This window comes from Tamandua tetradactyla, chromosome 14 (assembly GCF_023851605.1).
Source record: "Tamandua tetradactyla isolate mTamTet1 chromosome 14, mTamTet1.pri, whole genome shotgun sequence".
Classification (NCBI taxonomy): domain Eukaryota; kingdom Metazoa; phylum Chordata; class Mammalia; order Pilosa; family Myrmecophagidae; genus Tamandua; species Tamandua tetradactyla.
Window position 1 is genome coordinate 72381350 of NC_135340.1, and position 21574 is coordinate 72402923.

General features: G+C 40.3%; 1 protein-coding gene across 3 annotated transcripts in view; it reads left to right on the top strand.

The window, feature by feature from the left end:
• Positions 1-16094: 16094 nt before the first annotated feature.
• TCF12 (transcription factor 12) overlaps positions 16095-21574 on the top strand; it is a 450527-nt gene continuing 445047 nt past the window's right edge. Inside the window, exons 1-3 of one of the 3 annotated variants that reach the window (XM_077128013.1) lie at positions 16095-16421; positions 17415-17511; positions 18603-18675. In XM_077128013.1, the coding sequence (XP_076984128.1) occupies positions 17437-17511; positions 18603-18675 (148 nt within the window). In that variant the 5' untranslated portion in view covers positions 16095-16421; positions 17415-17436. Of the gene's footprint in view, positions 16422-17414; positions 17512-18602; positions 18676-21574 lie in introns of those variants that run through there. The other 2 variants (XM_077128014.1, XM_077128015.1) reach the window with 2 other exon arrangements.

A 21574-nucleotide genomic window follows, 5' to 3' on the forward strand; every position in this document is an offset into this window, starting at 1 on the left:
GTGTTTTACCTGACTACCCTACTCATCCACATACACCCTCCCCCCAATTAACAAAAATGAACAAAATGAGAGAGAAATGAATATAGCGGCCTATCAGAATGTTTTTATACTGGTTTTCTATTTTGCTATGTGTCCTAGTTTCCTAGGACTGTTGTAACAAAGTACCACTCACTGGGTGGCTTAAAACAACCAAAGTTTATTGTCTCACAATTCTGGTGGCTAGACCTCTGTACACGAGGTAGGGCTATGCTCCCCTTAAAAACCTATATGGGAGAATCTGTTCCATGCCTCTTTCTTGGCTTCTCATAGTGACTTGCCAACAATATGTGGTGTTGTCTGCCTAGGTTCCAGGTGATGTTCTCACCTCTGTCATTTTAATTTGCCTAATTCCATCTCTAATGATCTTATTCCCAAATAAGATCATATCCTGAGGTACTGGGGATACTGGGGGTTAGGACTTCAACATATCATTTGAGGGGACACAATTCTATCCACAGCAGCATGGTAGGTAATAAGCAATATGAGAGTAGGACATGAAAATTCTGCAGTTTCAAACCCACTCTGAGGTCTGCATAAGCATCCAATACTTGAGGTTCCCTATAATTTGAAGAGTGAATGTATTCCCCTATTAGTTGATAAAGATTTTTAAAAAGCTACACCTATAAAATGCAACTACTTAATGACTTTTGACCAACAGCACCTTTATCCCACAGAGTCTGACCACATGACCTGACCAAATAAAGGAAATAAATGATGACAATCACTGCTGGCTTCCTTTTGGAGACTGCAAGTATAACTTCATTTTCTTCCAAAAGGAAGGGGTTCCTGCGTGTTTTGGTTTGTTAAAGATGCTGAATGCTATATACCAGAAATGGATTGGCTTTTTCAAAGGGGATTTTTTTTTTTTTTTTGCATGGGCAGGCACTGGGAATCGAACCTGGGTCTCCAGCATGGCAGGCAAGAACTCTGCCTGCTGAGCCACTGTGGCCTGCCCCCAAGGGGATTTATTAAGTTACAAATTTACAGTCCTAGGGCCATGAAAATGTCCAAATTAAGGTATCCAGAGAAAGATACCTTGACTCTGAAGAAAGGCCAATGGCATCCAGGATTCCTCTGTCACATGGGAAGGCACATGGTGACGACTTCTGTCTTTTTCTCCCAGCTTTCTTCACTGCTCTCTCAGCTCCTGTGGATCCTTCTGGCTTCTGCTGGGCTAATTTATTTCTGCATGTCTTGGTTTCATCTCTCTGTTTTCTCTGTCAGCTCTGACTCTTTCTCTGTGAGCTCTTTTTTTTTTTTTGCAACAATGTTCATAGCAGCATTATTCACAGTAGCCACAAGGTGGAAACAACCCAAATGTCCAACAGATAAATGCATAAACAAAATGTAGTACACATGATAATAATGTTTCATTAATGTTGACAGTTTCCATGCCAATACAAAATGTTAAATAATAGGGAGATAAGGAGGAGGGAATATGGGATTTTGTGCTTTCTGCATGATTTTTCTGTAACCTAAAACTGCTCTGTGAGCTCTTTTAAGGACGTCAGTAAATTAAGCAGCACCTTGAATGAGTGGGGTTACATCTCTATGGAAACAACCTAATCAAAAGATCCCACCCATAATAAGCCTGGACCCACAAGATTAGATTAAAAGAGCATGGCTTTTCTGAGGTACATAGCAGTTTCAAACCAGCACATTCTATCCTCTGCCCCCCCTCAAAAGACATATTCTTTTCATATACAAAATACATTCGTTGTATCACATTATTGCAAAAGCCTTAAACCATTTCAGTAACGATACAAAGTCAAAAACAGTACAAAGTCCCATTAAAGTCAGTTACAGACGTGGTGTGTCCTAAGGCAAAAATTTCCTTTGGCTGTGGACTTGTGAAATTTAGAATAAGTTATCTACTGCCAATATTCAAAGGAGGAACAGTCATAGGATAAACATTCCCATTGCCATAGGAAGAAATTGAAAGGAAAACAGGGGTCCCTGAACGCAAACAATTCCAAAAACCTGTAGGGCATAAGCCATTAGATTTCAAAGTCTGAGAATCATTTATAGAATGGTGTTTCATCCTCTGGGCTTGGGAAAGCACCCATTTCAAGGGCTAATGCAACAGCCCTGGCCTCTCCAAACACTGGGGTGAGCATTCCAACATATCCAAGCATTGGGGAGACCACCTGGTTCTCGGCCCCACCCTCTTCAAGTATCTGGGTAGCACCCAGACTCTCTGCCATCTCCAGGGCACACGCTCAACTCTTTCAGAACAGTGGGGTGGCAGTCAGGCTCTCCCTAATCCCCAGGGAATGTGCTCCATCCTCTCTGAGGCTTGAGGTGGCAAAACTCTTCCTGAACATCTAGAAGGAAGGCCTGCCCTGTCTCTCCATGTGTATGGGTGGGTCCACATTCCTGGTCTGAGGTTTCCTGGCTCCAGACCTTAGACTCCATGGTTCTGCCTTTGAAGTAATTTTTCCTTCAATCTGTGATTTTTCTGTCCATTTTAGTCCAAACTGGCAGTGGTACCGTTTAAACAGATCTCACAAAAATTTGTCAACTTGGCACGCAGCATACAGGGGTCAAAATCATCAGACGATAGGTCTTTCCACAAATCCTTTATGGATAACTCCATCTCCAAGCCTGGCTCATCCTGACATGACTGACTGTTTCCATGTTTGGTTAAATCCTCATGAAGGGCACTATTCCCTGGGGTCTCACTTTCTGGAAGCCCAGAATTTTCCAGACCATCAATTTCTGGTTTCTTTGTACCCAAGAGTTCAGTTCTCAGCTTCTCTCTTTCCTCTCTCATTTTACTAGAAGCTTCAAGGAGAAACCAGGCTGTATTGTCTACATTTAGTTTGGAAATCTCTTTGGCTAAGTATCCCAACTCACTGCTTTCAAATTCTACCTTCCATCCAACACCAGGAGTCAGTTTTGCCAAATTCTCTGACACTGTAAAACAAGGGTGACTTTTCTTCCAGTTTGCAGTAACACATGCATTATTTTTGTCTAAGTCCTCATCAGAAGCAGCTTTAGTGGCCATATTTCTACCAGCAATCTCTTCAAAGCAATCCATGCCTTTATGATTCAGCTCCTCACAATTCTTCCCCTTATCCATGTAAAAAGCCATTCCAACATGTTTGGTATTTGCAAATCATAGCACCCCATTTCTCTGGTAACAAAATCTGTTTCTGCAAATGCTTTCAGAATGCAATATGCCAGAAATGGATTGACTTTTACAAAGGGGATTTATTAGTTCTAAGGCCATGAATATGTCCAAATTAAGGCATCAACCAAAGGATAATTTCACTCAAGAAAGGCCAATCACAACCAGTGTTTCTTTGTCACATGGGAAGACATATGGCAAGGTCTCCTGATCCTTTGCTTTGTTTTTGTTGCTTTCAGCCTGGTTCCAGTGGCCTCCCCTCTCTGAGCTTCTGTCTGTCTTCAAGCATCTCCAAACATCTGTGTTCTTGCCAAAATATCCCTGTCTTAAAGGAATCCAGCGAGTGGATTAAGACCCATCTTGAATGGGCTGGGCCACAACTCTATGGAAACAACCTCATCAAAAGGTCCCACCCGCAATTGGGTGGGCCACATCCCCATGAAAGGAACCTAATCAAAAGATTTCACCCATAATAAACTGGATCCACAAATTTGGAATAAAGAACATGGCTGTTCCGGGATATGTAACAGTTTCAAACAAGCACATTGCACATACCCAAGAATAGAAAAATAGCTTTAAAACATTCTGTCTGAAAAGAGGCAATTGCATAATATGTCAGAATTAGAAGCATCATGTTAAAATATTAAAGAAAACTTCTAGTACTGCAAAATATATACCAATTGCATTTATTTGTAAGAAGGCTTAATTCACTTGAACATTTTAGACAGTTCAAATATTTTCAACCTATTTGGTTCAACCAAATAGGGAATCTTAGGTGATTGGGAGGGAATGCCTTTCCTTTTATAATTCTTAGGAATAAGGGAGCTGTTTTCCAGGTAAATTCTTCTGTGTTGTTATCAGTGAACTGCCTCCTATGAAGTTTACCAACAAAAACCTCCCAGATATCATATTCCCACCAAGTCTTGTATTATGTTTTTGGTTGGTGTTGAAATGTCCAAGGACTGTGAGAGAGTTTACAGTTCCAATAATCAGAATATCCTTAGGGGCTGATGAGTGTTAGGGACAAAACATACATACTTCTCTTCTCCCGCCAACCAAAGGTTTTCTCTCATGTTTGCTGCCACCTTTTGATTCATTGTTTGCGAGCCTCACCCTAGAGGCAGATAGCTGCAATACTGAAAGATAGTATCCTGGTTCATGGGCCTGGCCATAAATGTGTCAATTGACTAGGCATTCTTTAAACATTAAATAATAGAGAAAACATTTATAAGCATACCATCAGAGACTTATACATGCTATTTCTATAAAATAGCCTAGTATTTAATTTAGGATAGACACTCATTAGAATCTGTTCCCCCCAAATAGTGGACTGGTTAAATAATGCTATATCCATAAAATGGAGCCAATAAAATAATCTTTTCTAGGGCTCCTTATATAAATGGTTGGTTCCAGGACTGGAGCAAGAAATTACAAGATGATCCTGTAATGTCTTGTCCTACCAAAGTGTAAGTATCAAAGACTACTGCGTCATATCAAAAAGGACTCGGAAACCAATTTGAAGATGCTTCCACTGGTCAAAGGAGAAAATGTAAGCATGAATTAGTATAATAAAAGTATATTTCACTCTATTGGCTCAGACTGATACTCTAGAACAATAAATCCTAGTGGAACTTTTGGAAAATTTTAGGGAACCAAGTCATTATTTTGAAAACTGGTAAATAAAGAGGATGAATCAAGTATCTACTCCACTTCTCATATATAAATTTTACTTCAGGGTAACCTAATGGTTGTTGAGGAAAAGCTTTTCTTTATAAGTAGTTCTAGCTCATCACTGATGGGGAAAAATAGAATATCATAAAAACACTGTAAATCCTAAGGAAGTAATGAACCTAGGTCAATGACTCTAACTTCACAAAAGAGCAGCAGACATTATTTGCCTCCTGATGCATGTACACAACATCACTTATGAAATATTATGGTCAAAAATTAAACTAGAATTTGAGGATAGATCTAAATAAGAATCTACAGAGAATATAAGGGATAAAGGAACATATTAAATGATCTCATGGATGTAAACAGTTAGGAGATCCAGACTACAGAATATCCTGCAAGACAAACAATGTAGTTTTGCTTCAACAAGTAAACTAAAAGACAAGGAGGGGAAACATGGACTAAGAAGTGCATCTCAAGCAATAAAATGTGTGGACCTCATTTGGATCCCAATTTGAAAAAATACAAGTGTGATAAAACACATTCATGGGACAATTGGAGGAAATTTAAACATATATGATGATATTTTAAAAGTTCTATAAAAACTGTAGGTGCGATGATGGTATTGTCATATTTTTTTAGAAGTGTTGGTATCGCTTACAGACAGATACTGAAATATTTGCAGGTGAAGTGATTTGAGATTTGCTTCAAATGAATGTAGCGTTGGGGTGCTTGAATAATTATTGAATTTTTATACACACATACATCAATTTTAATACACACATACATACCAATGTGTAGAGTAAAAGGGAATGCAAAAATACCAAAAATTCTCAGTGGTTATCTCTGTTGGGTGGGATTAGAAATGAAATAAACATTCCTTTTTTATTCTTTTTTTATATTTTCATCCAGGGAAAATATATTTGAAGACTTCCAACCCAGCTTTTGGAGGGCTTGGGTTGGGGCTGCCTTAAAACCAAAGGACGTGTCAGGCACGGAATTAGACATGAATTTTATTGGGACTTACAAACAGGAGAAGATTCTTTCTGAAGGCAGCTAGTCGGAAAATGGAAGTTAATACTCTGCAAAGGGCAGGGAATGTCAGAGGGTGGCTTATAAGGGTTCAGGACAAGAAATTTCACAGGGCATGACAACAGAGTTTCAGCAGGGTCTCCTGACACAGGGGTTCCAAGGTTTGTAATCAGCAGTAATCAGGGGACGGGAGTTTCAGTGCCTTGTTTATGATACCACGTGTACATTCTTTCCCCCCTGAGGAGGTCTGATGACTTTTAATGTCTGTCCGAGTCATGTAGGTGGCTTTGGGCAATGACCTGCCCTAAATATGGAGGGGAATCTGGCCTCTAGATCCCCACAAGAGGCATAAAACCCAATTATTTCCTATCACTTAAATTAATCTTGACACATAGTGAAGAAAAGAAGAAAATTCTCTAAACTACTGAAAGCTGTTATCTTTCAGAGGTAAAACTCTATGCATTTTATTTGGCTTTTTACCTTTTTGTATTTTCCAATTTTAAAGTAAAAGTTCATCAGCTTATAAATATTATTAGAGTCTAAGAGAATATTTAATTTACTGAGCATAAACACAATTATACATAATTTAGGGCAAGATTTTTTTTTAAAACTAGATATAATAAATATAACCTTAATTTTACATGCCTATTAGGTTGATTAGCACTATGTCAAGGGACTAAGCACTAAATCAAGAGCTAGAGAAGGTCTGGCAGAGGAAACTAGGAGTGGGCGAAAACAAAGGATGAGTGTCTTGGGTATCCCAGAGAGTGCCAATGTATCAGAGAAGCTGAATTTGACTGTCAAATGTTCATAAGAGGAGCTCAGGCATATATGCTTTGTAACCTACTTTTTTTTTTGCTATAATATTGTAATGGAAGCCTTTACCCATTTTAAGAAAAACTTCTTAGATTTCATTTTTAAAGACTATGGGATTTTAAAATCCTCTGGATTTACCATAATTTATCATCAATTCCCCTGTCACTAGAGATCTATTTTTTTAATCTTTTGAATAAGATATTTTTCTTTACACATAAAACCTTTCCCTCTATTTTCCTGTGACTGGAAAATTCCTGTAAATGAAATCATTAGGTCAGGAGTATGAGCATGTAGAAGGTTCTTGATATATACATATCTAAGTTGCTTTCTGGACTGGTTTTTACTAATCTGCATTCCTTCCAGCAGTCTCTGTGAGTACCTATCACAGCATGTTCACCAGCATTGAGCATAATGCTTGAAAAAAAATCCATGATAATTTGACAGTTCTTACATGGGATCTTATTTTAACTTGCATATCCTTGATAGATATAGATGTATATTAGCTCTTTTTAATTTCTTTCATGGATTTTCTATTATAGACTTTGTCTTAAAATGTAAGTCTTTTGTATTGTCTACTGAGTCTAAATCTTTGCTTTTATTTGATAAACAGAATAAAGGGAACCATAGATTCATTTAGACTTATCGAGTGAAACAGTCAGGTTTTAAGAACACTTCATGGCGTCTTTGACATGCAGAGGACTAGTTCCCACTTGAGCACAGATCTTCCCCTACCCCTCGCCTTTTTCCCATTAGTTCATGCTAATCATTCTGTTTCCAATAGTCCTTTTCTTTAAGCTCTCCGGGCATATCTGTCTCTAAATCAGTTCAAGTCTACATATGGGGCAAAAAAGAAGAAGATGATGTTATTGATGGGTCAGCTGCAGTCTTGTGCTCTGTCCTTCTGGGACCAATACCTCTGAGATGGTCGGGACTAGAAGACTGACCTGTGGTTCAGAGCCCCCACTTCTCTCGGAGAAGTTAACTGATCCTTTGGGGATAAACTTACGATTTTTATCTCATTAGCATTGCGAGCTCCATTCAAGTGTGACTGACAGTCATACAAGTCAATACAGGAGTACTTTGGGAGAGCCAAGTCAGAGTTTCTTTTTATAGATTAGTGTTTCTGTTCTTACAGAGTTCATAAGAGGAATGAATCAGAACATTATTGATTCAACAAATGAATGCAATGAAGCTACATTTCTAGGAAAACTGTATTATTTGGCTAAAAGAGAAATAAAATGTTGAGTAGCCTGTTCAAATAAAAGTGTTACTAGAGGAAATGAGAGTATAGCCTCGATGATTATTAATGCTTTCATTTTCATTTTCTTTAATTCTACCTCAAGACATATCTAAAGACTATGTGCATTCTGAGAGATTTAGAGAGAAAGAAAATATATCTCTTTACCAATTTTAATCCTGTCAATCATACTTAAAGAAAATAAGTAAAATCAACATGAAACACCATCAAACTGTTAGAAATAGAGTGGAAGAGAGTAAACAAAGCCTTGGGAAATAATAGATAGATCCTGATCTAGTATTTTCCTCAGGATTCATTTCCAATTCCAGAGGAAGTTGATACACTGAATGTTAAAGATGTTTAAAATAGTCAATGACATCCTTTTACCATGCTACTGATTATAGGTGATATTGTTATTTAAAGAGTAGAAACAAACAAACAAATCATGTGGGTTTATAATGCTAATGAAACAGGATAAATTATAGTAAGATAGTTTGGATTTAGAGAGGCATGTGACAATCATCAAAATCTATGTGTAATTGCATAAAAATGTTGGTACAATGAAATTCGAAGTTCAACAGATGGTCCCTGTTTCGCTTTGCTAAAGCTGCCGGAACGCAACACACCAGAAATGAGTTGGCTTTTACAATGGGGATTTACTAATTTATAATTTTACCATTCTTAGGCCATGAAAATGTCCAACTCAAGGCATCAACTGGATGACGCCTGGACTCTGAAGACAGGCTGCTGGCATCCGGGATATCTCTGTCCCATGGGAAGGCAGGTGGCCACATCTGCTGGTCTGTCACTCCTGAGTTTCTTTGCTTTCAGCTTCTGGTTCCAGTGGTTTCCTCTCCAAGCTTCTGTGGGTCCTCTCTTGGCTTCTCCAGGGCTTTTTCTCTGTGAGATTTTGGGCTTTTTCTGTCTTTCATCCTCTCATAAAGGACTAAGATTAATCCAGAAAAAGGATTAAGACCCACCTTGAATGGGATGGATCACATTTCAATTTAATTTAATTAACCTAACCGAAGGTTCCACCTGCAATAGGTCTGTACCCACAGGAACTGCTAAAAAGAACATGGCCTCTCCTGGGGTGCATAGCAACTTCAAACCACCACCAGCCCCCAAATAGCATTTTTCTGCAGTATATGGGGACATTCATTCCCTAACTCCTTTCAAATAAAAGTGTGAATAATTAATTGCAATTTAACTCATTCACTCCAAGTCAAAAAACGAACTTCAGAAGCAAGGTAAATTCTACTGAAAATGCAATTCCTCATTTAATGAACAAACATTGACTGAGGGATTAATGGGGATAGAGGGAAGGTATAGTTATTAATAAGAAAAGGAAAAGATAGCATTTACCCCTGAAGAGTTCTTAGTTGGGGGATATAAGGCATATGTATCTAAGAATCTGAGAATAATGACCATGTATTCTCCTGATTTTTTCTGAATGCTAAAATAAACAACAAATTGACAATAGACTGAATTTATCTAAGATGTCAGTGACATAAGAGAAGATTTATAAGATCTGACATGTAGTGAGGGCTAAACCTGAACTTTTCACCAGCAATAACTTTATGTTTTTAATAACTAAAAATGGTTATTTTATATGCATTTTTATCCCTTTCAGCATTGATCTATCTTGTTCAATTCATTTCTCCAATAGTCTTTATCTCTTCAAGGTTAATTCTGGCAACCCAATTCATGTTCATCTTTATTATCCTGGAGCAATAAAGACTTATAGTGTCACTACTCTAAGGCACTGTGAGTCACCACTCCAAGGCACTGTTTCTCAAACTTTAGCATGCATCAGAATCACAGGGAGGGGTTATTAAAACATAGATTGATAGCCCCACCTCCAGGGTTTCTGGGTTGGAGCGCTGGTCTAGTCTGCTAGCTGCTGGAATGCAATATACCAGAAACGGAATGACTTTTAAAAAGGGGAATTTAATAAGTTCTAGTTTACAGTTCTAAGGCTGAGAAAATGTCCCATTTAAAACAAGTCTATAAAAAATGTCCAATCTAAGGCATCCAGGGAAAGATACCTCGGTTCAAGAAGGCCGATGAAGTTCAGGGTTTCTCTCTCAAGTGGAAGGGCACATGGTGAACATGGTCAGGGTTCCTCTCTCACCTAGAAGGGTACATGGTAAACATGGCATCATCTGCTAGCTTCCTGTTTCATGAAGCTCCCTGGGAGGCATTTTCCTTCTTCATCTCCAAAGGTGGACTCTGCTTCACATGACTATGTCATTCTGCTTTGCTCTCTCTGAATCTCTTATTCTCCAAAATGTTTCCTCTTTTATAGAACTCCAGTAAACCAGTCAAGACCCACCCGAATGGGTGGAGACATGTCGTCACCTAATCCAGTTTAACAACCACTCTCGATTATATCACATCTCCAGGGAGATGATCTAATTACAGTTTCAAACATACAATGCTGAACAGGGATTAGAAAAAATGGCTGCCTTTACAAAATGGGATTAGGATTAAAACATAGCTTTTCTAGGGAACATACATCCTTTCAAACCAGCACAAGTGCCATTTCCAGAGTAGGTCTTCGATGAAGACCAAGAGTTTGCATTTCTGAGTAGTTCCCAGGTGATGCTGATGCTACTGGTATGGGACCATTCTAAGTGACGTGTATCTGTTTGCTTCGCAGGTAGTCTATTTTCTTGTGTTGCTTACTTCTGAACCAGTCTCTAGCAGTTGTGTAAGTTAAAAGTCTGTGTCCTGGCTGCAAAAGGGCTTGGAAATTTTGGCTCTGACATACATGTTAGGGAGGAAAGAGTCATATTACGGTAATGTCCTTCATTACAGAAAAAGATATTTAAAAGATGATGGCTGGGGTGCACATGTGGTTCAGTGGTTGGATGCTTGCCTGCCAGGTGTGAGAACAGTTTCAATTCCCGTCCCATGCATGCCACCCACCCCTCAAAAAAAAAAAAAGGTCATGGACAACTTTGCACTTTCTGCATCATTTTTCAGTAAGCCTAGAACTGCTCTAATAATAATAATAAAAGATGATGAGCACTACCATTCTTTTGCAGGTTTGATTGTAATGGTGGTTAGTAGGAAAATGTGAATGCAAATTTAGTTTTCATTTTTTCTGAAACCTGAGTACTTGGAAATTCAGCTGCTATTTTGAAGACTGCTATTTGCATTGTTTCATTTACTTATGCTTTCAGTGTTTCATAAATTCAATGAATATTTATTAAGCACATAGTATGTGTCAGGAATTGTCTTCTAGGTGCTTGGAATCCATTAGTGAAAAAAATACAAAAGAATTCCTGCCACCATGGCCCTTACATTCTAGTGGGATGCCTTTGGTCCCTGTTGGTACTCAATTTCAGTTTCCAAACTTTTTGTTCTAAACAAAAACAAGTTAAATGGGTGGAGCAAAGTGAAGAGCTAGCTGATGTTTGTTAGTTCTTTCAAGACAGTTCTATTAGTTGGTTTAGTTTCTAGGCACATGCTTCTTCAAATACTTGCTAAACATATATTCCAAAAGCATTTACTGTTTGGGATGCTCCCCTTGTTGTGAATAACTGAAATCAGAGTACAGGAAATATGTGTATTGATTTGACTACATTCCAAAGAGAACACAACAATTAATAAGAGGATTGCCAAAAGTTTAGAGGACACTAGTATTTGCAAAAGAGATAGTAAGGGAAACTGGGGGTAACAACTGTGTGTGAATTTTTGGGTGTTACCACAGTGTGTTTTCTCTGGAGCCCAATTGGCTGTATCTCTGTACCCTGAAGTCAGAAAGACTGCTTGGAGTTGGGAAGGGAATCTGGGAGTCTCCCTGCTTTTTAAATAGACTTGTGACCAATTCTCCTTGCAGTAGTTCCTCCTTTGTTCAACTTCAATTCTGAAACCTGGAGCTAGCTATTTTTTAGACTTTTGGAGATGCTGCAATGTGTATGGGTTTAACTATTGGCTTCCCCCGTTGCTGTTTTAGGATTCAGTTTTCTTATTTTTTATGTAGATAAAAATTTTGTTTCTGTCTCCTCTCTTGTTTCTCAGATTTTGTTCCTATTGTCTTCTCTCTTATTTCCCCATGCTTTAAATACTTAAAACATATCTCATGAAATATAAGATGGATTGGATTTACTTTAACTTAATAAGGGGATGGGAAAGGGGTGGGGGGATAAATGAAGAGTCAATAATTATTAATGATGAGTGATTAAATGCATGGACATTCTTAATGCTATTGTGCATGCCTTTTTTATGATTGAAGTTTTAGATAACAACAACAACAACAAACAACAACAACAACAAAAAACCTTTAAAAGAGCCCTTTGTGCGTGCCACGGTGGCTCAGCAGGCAGGAATGCTTGCCTGTGATGCCAGAGGACTCGGGTTCGATTCCAGGTACCTGCCCATGTATTAAAAAAAAAAAATTGATTTAAAAGAGCCCTTTACTTGTGTCCTAGTATATTTTGGGGAAGGAGCAAAATCAGAGCATGTGTTCAATCTGCTATCTCTACTTAGAAATGAAGAATATCCATTCTTCAACAAATATTTTTTGAGCATCCACTATGTACTAGTCATTGTGCCAAGATACACACAGAAATAAAGAAAAGAGAGATTATTCATTTCACTTGATCAAATATGCTGAGTTTTAAAAAATCAGTAGCTATGGCTCTCTGGATTAAGACTTGATTTTTTAATTGTTTGACAGTTCTTTTTTTCCTTTCCTGGCTTTCGAATTTGGCTTGATTACGGCGTAAATATATGGTTTTATAAAATATGAAAGATAGCACTTTAAAGGGGGGAAATGCATTGAGATTAGACCATTAGGAGCTATCTCCTCAAATTTGAAAGCATTTGTATAAACCATCTAAATGGTTTAAGTAATGTGTAAAAATGGCCACTGGCAAGGAGCAAGGAGCAGAACACTCTTTTTCATCTCTGCTACATTCAGGGAGAAATGGCAAATTCTCTACCAGGAAATCACACAGAAGTGGGAGATTCTTGCTGGCTGATGGAAGAGAATGGGGAGTAGACTGTTGGTGATGGTAGAATCTGGTTTAAGAGGGAAGATGTTGGCTTTTAGTTCACTGGTGATGGGGTGGGGGTGGGGTGGAGGTGGGAGGCTACCATGAACTGAAGGTATTGCTTTTCTATTAAACTAATTGTTAGCACAAAGCGACAGCTGTGGAAAAGAAAACACTGATGTCCAGCTACTCTCCTATGGAGCAGAGAGCCACCAAGAAGTCCATTAATCATAAACTTTGGTGCTAAATTGATGATGTTAGGAAGTCAGTCACTCCATCCAGATAGCAATTTATTACAGCCACTTACCACTGACTGGTTTAACAGTTCTCCGTCTCTCTCTGCCTCACATGTGCACAACTCCTCTGAGCTTTCTAGAATATTTCCCTGCTAAACAAAGGGCTAAAATCAATAATCAATTTCCCAAGGAAGCTAAGCACATTGCTTTGACAGCTTTTCCTTTCGATTTAGCAACTTCTCAAAGGATCCTAAGAATCCCTGTATCACGGTCACTTCATAATCAAAAGCTTCTCTGGGTAATGCAAATCTCCCTGATAAAACTGTGTGTGTGCACTTGGGTATGGAGCTGGGGGTGGGGTAGGTGGTCCCTTAGAAAGTAGAGACTGAAACCAGGCTGATAGAATTTCTGTGCCTGCCTGGTGGCAGATTACAGTGAATGAACAGGGAACTAAAATCTCTCAGGTTTATAATCTCCTTGAGGATAGAATTTAGTACCATGCCTTGCATGTAAAACATGTTCACAAAATATTTTTCAATACTGATTACCAGTATTGATTAACTCATGCTATAAGAAAAGTACTATTATCACTGAATTTTACTTAGTAATTTCTCTCTGAGCTCTTCTAGTTCTAACTGGCAAGGGCAAAAAACGTTCCAGGAATGAATTATAAGTGATAGAAAAGCCCAGTTTTTGGTATTCTTTTTGTCTTCCATATAATTTAGGGCTATTATAGGAAATTCACTGGTGGGAGTACTATTTCTCCCCTAAAAATAATACATGCAAAGACTGCATTACAGCATGAAAAATGTTTTAACATCAAACAATTGATAGATTTAATTCCAGCCTCCATTTTTTGAGTGTCTGTTACTTGGTACCATGCTGGATGCATGATAGTTTCAACCCTCCAGGAGTTTACAGTCTCATGAGGAGAGAAAATTATAAAGTAAAACAATATGGGCCATAATAAGATAATAGACTATCTTCACTAGTCAGTTTCCCAAAGGAATGAGGGTCTGGGCAGACAGTTATTTCTTCCTATGAATTAGTAGGCCAGCTCTCTTTCCTCTTAAAAACAGTATGAATCCCTCATGACTTCTTCCCCGGGATATCTCTTCAAGTTTTATCACTGAGTCATAGACTCTTAACATTGGAACGGGGCCTTAAAAATTATCTAATCCAATTGTCCATCTGACCTTTGAGTCTTTGCTACAAAAAATGGCCACTGCACCTTCTTAAATTAGAACACATTAGATTACATAAAAGAAAACACCCAAATTCTGTTGGTTCAATCAATGAAAGTAGACCTGGTTTCAGAGGCTCAAAAACATAACAAAGATCGGATTTCTTTCTGCCTTTGCTTTCTTGCTGTCTGCTTTATTTTAAGGCAGCTAATCCTTATGTTTGGAAGATGACTGCTCACACTTCAGGTACTTGTTTTCTTCAGCACATGCCGAAAGTGGGATTGCCTCTGAAATTCTCTCAGAACAAACTCTCTCAGAAAATGAAAGAATGATTTTCCAACTCCCCCCACCCCCCCAGCAAACTGTTCCTCTCATTGGCTCAAACTGTGTCACGCAAATAGACCAACCAGTAACTGTGGCTTGGAATGGATTATGTTGATTTATAAGGATGGATTTATGCATATATGCTTAGATTGGGTTTACATGCCCAGTAGGGATTCAGGGAAAGGAGTAGACTTTATAAATAGGGGTGTTCATCCAGGTAAAGGAGTAGGTATTTGGAGGCTAAGGCAGGGTCTCGCACAGGATTCAGGTTTAGCCACTGAAAAGGTCATAGAAGCCCCCACCCTCATGCTATGATCAGGTTCCCCCATTGGACAGTTCTGACTGTAAGAAAATAATCCCATATTTTGCAGCTGAATCTATCTCCCAGTTTCCATCCAAGTCAGGGCTCCAGGGGCTTCTTTTCGCCACCGTGTTACCCTCGGGCACTGATTACTTCTTTCATTTTATTACTTTAGATGTATCTTCTTTATTCAGTGTTTCTTCTGGCTGGGCCTTTACTGCACTCACTAATCCCAGAGTCAAAACACTGGTTGCCATTAGAGAAAACCTCACTTCCATCCCAGAAATGAAAGGAATTGAGGTTCAGTTATTTTGTCTTCTTTTTACTCCATTTAGGGCTCTTTTATTCAGGCCAAGTTCAGAACTTGCTCCAGATACTGACTCTCTGAGCTGTCCCTGTAAAATGAAGGGACTGGCTTGATCCATTTCCAGGGACTTTGTTCCGCTATGCAATTCGGTGGCCGAGAATGGGATTAGGGTGCGAGGAGGTGATTGCAGACGACGGGGCTTGAATGCGTGGAATATCTGAGAATCTCAATTCCAAGCGGCTTTGTGTGGTTTAAAGGTGGTTTTGTCTTTTTTCCTGCATTCGGTTCAGCAAGGAATTTGACCAACCGCGCTTATCCCAAGAACAGACTAAGACGGCCAGGCCTCTCTGGCGGGCATCTTCCGTGCCGAGTGCAGCACAGCCTCTCCGGCGCGGGGCCCCTGGCCTCAGGCGAGCGCGGCGTCCAGCGTTCAGCGCCGCTAGGTCGGATACGGCAGCCTTCAATGCTCTGCGGCCCCAGGCTGGGTGGCGTGAACAGCGGATCCAGATGCGCCCGCAGCTGCGTCTCCGCGGCTCCTCTTCGAGGTCCGAGGCAGGAACGGAACAAGCGGGTGGAAGCGCCACGGTGCCGCCGTCCCGCTCCCATGTGGCTCTGAGGAGGCGCCCTCGGCGGACAGCCCGGCCCTTCTTCACCGGGTGCACGCGTGTGTCTTCCGCCCCTCCCCGCCGGCCCCGACTCCGGCCCGCCTCACCCCGCCGCGGGCTTTGTCCAGCGGCCGCGCTACAGCCCCTCCCCGTTCCCGCCAGCTCCGCCCCGCCCCCTCCGCGGGCCCCACTTCCTCGGCGCAGTCGGCGGCAGCGGGCTGGGGACTAAAGGGTTAAACCGGAGCTCTTCCCGGCGCGGAGGGATCCGGAGCCGAGCCGAGCGCGGTGCTGAGGCCGCCTCAGCGAAAAAAATGTCCGCCTGAGGAGACCCACAAGTTCTATTCGGGGGGACCGCCAGCCCGCCCCGGGAGGAAGGGGCGGCCAGGCCCGAGAGCCGCCTCTCCCGCCCGGTTCGGAGCGCCCGCGCGGGGCAAAGTCAACCGAGGCTCCGGGCGGTGCAAGGGGGAAGCCCGAGCCCTCTCGACCGGCCAAAGTGAACTTTAATCGGGGTGGTTGATGCGGAGACGGGGCGGCAGGTAATTGCGGGCTGGCGAGCGGGAGGGGAACGGCGTGGCGGGGCTGGGGGCGCCGCCTCGTGGCCCCCCCCCGGAGCGGGAGCGTCCCGGGCCCGCGCCCCAACTCTGCGCCCCTTTGTACAGCGCGGAACCCGGGGTCCCCACCAACTTGGGGAGCGGAGTGGGGGCGGAGGCGCGAGTCGCGGACAGCGAGGCCCGCGGGCGGTGCGCTCGGCCTGCGCGCCCCGCTCCGCGCTCGACTGGAGCCGGCGCCCGGGCTCCGAGGCGCGCGGGAGAGCCGGCGGCTTAGGCTGCGGAGCCAGGCTCATTGTTCGGCAGGTCCGGGGCCGGCTGGCCGCGGGCAGTGCACTAAAAGTGGGAGGAGGCCGAGCCGGGGGCGGAGGACCCCAGGCGGGAGCGAGACTAGTTGTCGATGTTTCTGTTTTCTTTTTTAAAACGCCCCTTGGACGCGTGGGGTTTGCTTTCCGAGCCCCCAGGCCTGCCGGGGGCACCCAGGCGGCGGTGGCCGCAGACGCGGGCCTGCGAGCGGCGCATTCCTTGCAACTTGTCAGTTCTATTGTTGCCGAGCGAGTGAGTCACTTCGTATCTCCCTTCGTCGCCGCTCCGCTTGCTGGACGCGGAATTGCCCTTCTCCCCGCCCCTCGAGACCCCCGCCCAGGCCGGAACCCGAGCGCAGAGGACGCGGCGGCCGCGTGGGGTAGGGTTGCCGGAAAAAGGGACAGGGACCGGCTCGGAAACTTGCGGGAGAGGCGGCGAGTTGCGGGAGCCGCCGCGTCGCTCCCGGGCCGCGCGGAGGAAAGCGTGGATTCTTCAACGCTGTGCGGGCGCTAGGCTCTCCCGCCCCCTGCCCGCGCCGCGGTGGGAACGAGTGGAGGGCATTGGAAGTCACTCCGGCGCCCCCAGACCTCCTCTCCTTCCCCTGCGCTCCCCTCCACCATCCCGATACACTTTGGCCTCTGTGGGCTCTCGCTGAGTCCGTTTCCTCTGCCTCAGGACCTGCTAGAAGTGGCCGAAGATGAATTCCCAGCAGCAGCGCATGGCCGCTATAGGGACCGACAAGGAGCTGAGCGACCTGCTGGACTTCAGTGCGGTATGAGAGCTTCCGCGGCATCTTTGGGTTTTGCTGAGGTTTACAAAAAAAAAAAAAAGGAAAATAAGGGAAGGGGGGAAAAGCGATGTGGAGACTAGGCAGCGTGAACTACATCTGCTTTGAGCAGTAGTTCTCAGGGCTGGAGTCCAGCTCCCCAAGTTGGACACCTGAACTTTGATGTAATGTCTAGACTCGTAGATTCAAAACTTTAATGCCAAGAGGGGTCATTGATTTAACCCGTTGAAAGGAGAACAATGTTAACAGTGAGCTTTGGTTGGGTCACCCTCCCTGATGATTTTGGACTTTGTATGAAAAAGAAAGAAAAAAATTTTTTTCAATACTCTTCACCATTCTCCTCCCCAAGATCAGATTAATATAGTTTGTGATACTGAAAGATGTTAGCTCCAAGAAAGCCAGTTCAGGGCTTGAATTTCTAGCCTTTTGAGTTTATCACTTTTATTTTAAAGATGATTTGGTGTGTATCTGGAAAAAAAAACGACTTAAAAAATTGTCAAGTGAGATAAAAGGGCCCACTGCTCTTATTAATGAATTTAATTCCTTTATTAACTTCCGTTAGGAGGCATGACCAACACCTGCATTATGGAACTGTTAAAATGGATCTTTATATAATCACATAGATGTAATTTTGACTGTATGCGTGTATTAAGTTGTAACATAAATATAATGAAATTCACTTAGTTTCAAAATGAAGATCATGGGCAAAAATTTTACTGTTTAATCTTTTTTAACATAGGCAGACACTGGGAACCAAACTTGGGTCTCCGGCATGGCAGGTGGGAACTCTGCCACTGAGCCACCATTGCCCATTACCGTTTACTCTTAATCTTAGAATCTCTCATTTTCAAGTGGTTGGTTTTTTCGGAACAGAATGTAGCCAGTATTTCCAAGTAGTGTTAGGAAATAGTATCACTGGATGCATTTGGCTTTCTGGGTCTGAATATATCTCTCAATTTTGTTTTAACTTCCCTCTGAGACATAGTAACAACTGATGACTCTTTGATATGGACTTCTGTTAGCAAGGGGTCTAGAAGAATTTCAGGGCTAACAGATATATATGGATTATTTTGCAGATGTTTTCCCCACCTGTTAATAGTGGGAAAACCAGACCAACGACACTGGGAAGCAGTCAGTTCAGTGGCTCAGGTAAGATGATTAAAACGAGAAACTCATGGCATAGCGTTTTGATACATTTTAGTAAAAAAAAAGTATAAAGCATTTTAATATTTTTCTTCATGCTATTCCTTTAGTATGTCAAATTTGAATTATAAACAAAAACAAATTAAAAACCACCAAACTTGGGCTATTGCCTCACTGATCTGTTGACCTTTTTACAAAAATTTCAATATGAATTTAAAATTGTCTACTTTTTTATGCGTTTTAAAGTTGAAAATTGTCTTGTTTGAGTATAAGGGATTATATTATACCTCTGTACTTAGAATAGAACCAAAAAAAATGCTCTGTGGTCCATGAATGGTCTTTTTTGTTTTCTAATGATTACTTAACTATAAGTTAATATTTGAATTTTGCTAAATTTTTGATTCATTATCACTTTTAACCCCTAGGTTCTAAAGCATTGGTAAAATGATAGTATTGAATATATGCATAAAAGTGTGAAATTGAGTCAAGCAATAATTATTAGTAAGATTAATTAATTTTTTAAAAAATGGCCATCCCTCTGGAAGTCAGCAAATTAATAACATTGTGGACAGTTATTTAAAATGCTAATGGCGTAAATGTTACAAGTGAAGAGAAACTTAGATTTTTCTTCAAATGCCATCTATTAGAAGACTGAATTCTGTTCTATAGTCAGATTACTTTAGGCTAATGTTTAGAGTGACATAAATTCCTATTCCTACAATAATACTGCTTTAAATTTACTTTTCCTAGTCCTACAATAGTGCTGTCATTGTTAAGTTTACTTTTGGGATGTTTATAACTACCCTGCTCCGTTAATAAACATTTATCCCATTTTCTTAAGTATACATTTTTTTGTTTTTCTAACCTTTTTAAACTCTTAATTTTATAAAACATTCGAGAAGCAAAGTGTACAAAAGCTGTAATTTTCTATTTAATTTACTCATTAGTGTTCAGAGATGAAAACTTACTAAAGTTATGACAGTATTATCTTAAGAAAACTAACTGTCAAATCTTTGGGCTAAAACTCTATCTCTTCTTTGATAGATAACTTTTTATTTCCCTTAGTAAAATGACAGTTGATTTCTTAAAGTACTATAGGAGCAAAATAGCATTAAATAAGGTTAATTTCACAACCAATTAAACACAGTACCACTTTATAGTTAAAACAAGGTTCTGTTTTAAAATCATCCACCTATTTACTAAAATTCATTTTTAATGATGAAATCATAGTGAGTGGGGTAGAACATAACGTGGCTTAATTCAAAAAAGCAAGATAAGACTATTTTGGATTTTAAATAACACTAAAAGCTAATAATAATTCTTAACTGAAAGGATATCATGAAATGTTAGCCAAACCCCAATTCTTCCCCCCATCTCCTTCCCTTTACTGGTAATCATAGGAAACTTGCCACTTTTATTTTGGGGGGTGTGTGTGTGTGAAGAAAATTTTTAGTTAAAATAGGAGAAGGCTCTGTTCCTTTTCTTTACTAGTATTTTGAGTGTATCTTAATTTTGCAACTAATTTTCAGGGACCTGTAAGTTTATTTTGTCTAAGAAAGTGTTTCTGAAATGTCAAGTGTCACATACATAGTAGATGCCCAACAAATATTAAATGAATAGTGATGTTGCTGTTTCAATCTATTAGTTCTAGCTTAAATTTTGGAAAACATATTTAACTGGCACTCATTGATCTCAAGGAAATTAATTTCAGAAACTTTCTACTAGAAATGCTCGAGAATAAGGACAATGATGTTTCTCACTTTTTCAAAACAAGAAGGTATGATATAGGTGTTTTGTAAAATGAAAAAGAAAAAACTATATGTTTGGACTTAGTGTGGGTTAAAGCATGGCATCTGAGCAGTTGTGAGACACTTCTCTAAATAATTTGCATTACAGGAAGAAAAAAATTTTTTTTCTGCACGGTGGAAGAGGTCACAATATTTTATTATTTGGAGTAGGAAATTTTAGTTTTAAAGCTGTTTGATTTGTTATTCATCCACTGAAAGTTTGAACTTAAACACCTGTATTCTGTGGGCATAGTAATATTTATCTGTGTGGTTTGTTTTACATGCCAGGAAGAAAATTCTAATAAAAAAAATAAAGCCGTGATCTTTAATAATTCAATAATAGTGAATTGATTTATATTTTGGGAAGGGAAGATGGCATAAGTGATTATTTTATATCAAAATATTACTAGTAGGTATGATTTCCTATAGTCATTGCTTTTCTTAAAGGGAATTCTTTATATTTATGTTTATATACTTTACTGACATTTGAAATAATTTTCTGCTCTGATTTTTAAAAAGGATATTATATAATAAATCTGAATGCCTATTTGTTTATAACATATAAAGGGCTAAAGATCTGACTTTCCTTTTGAAGAGCTAACAAATTAAATTAGAATTTTCTTGTCTTTGGAGTAACATTCATAAAAACTCAAACATTTTGCCTAGTGAAAACCATAATTGTGCAGTAAAATGTCCTTTCTTGGTTATTTGTCCTTCTTGAGAATGACTTAATTTCTACTTGGGCTGTTTTTGAAAAATACCATGTAACAGAATTGTTTTAGCTGAAAGTGTACAATGTGGGCTACACTACACCATGTTATTGTTTAGCTGTTTTCTAAAGGAAAACAGGTAACTTGCATGATAGCTGATGCCTCATCAGATGTCACTATGGAGGAGATGAATATGCATTTACTTAACTTATTTGTGTTGAAGAGTCTATTATAATGTCATCAAGGTGTTAATTTTCTCTGCATTATGGAAGGACTGTGAATTTGTCCACTTGGTATGAAATAGGCTTTTTTTTTGTCAGGTGTTCTTACAGTGCCCTTGGGAGAGATGTTTCTCTCTGTAAGAGTTAAAGGTGAGGCAATTTATTAGGGCAGTAGATAGAAGGAAAT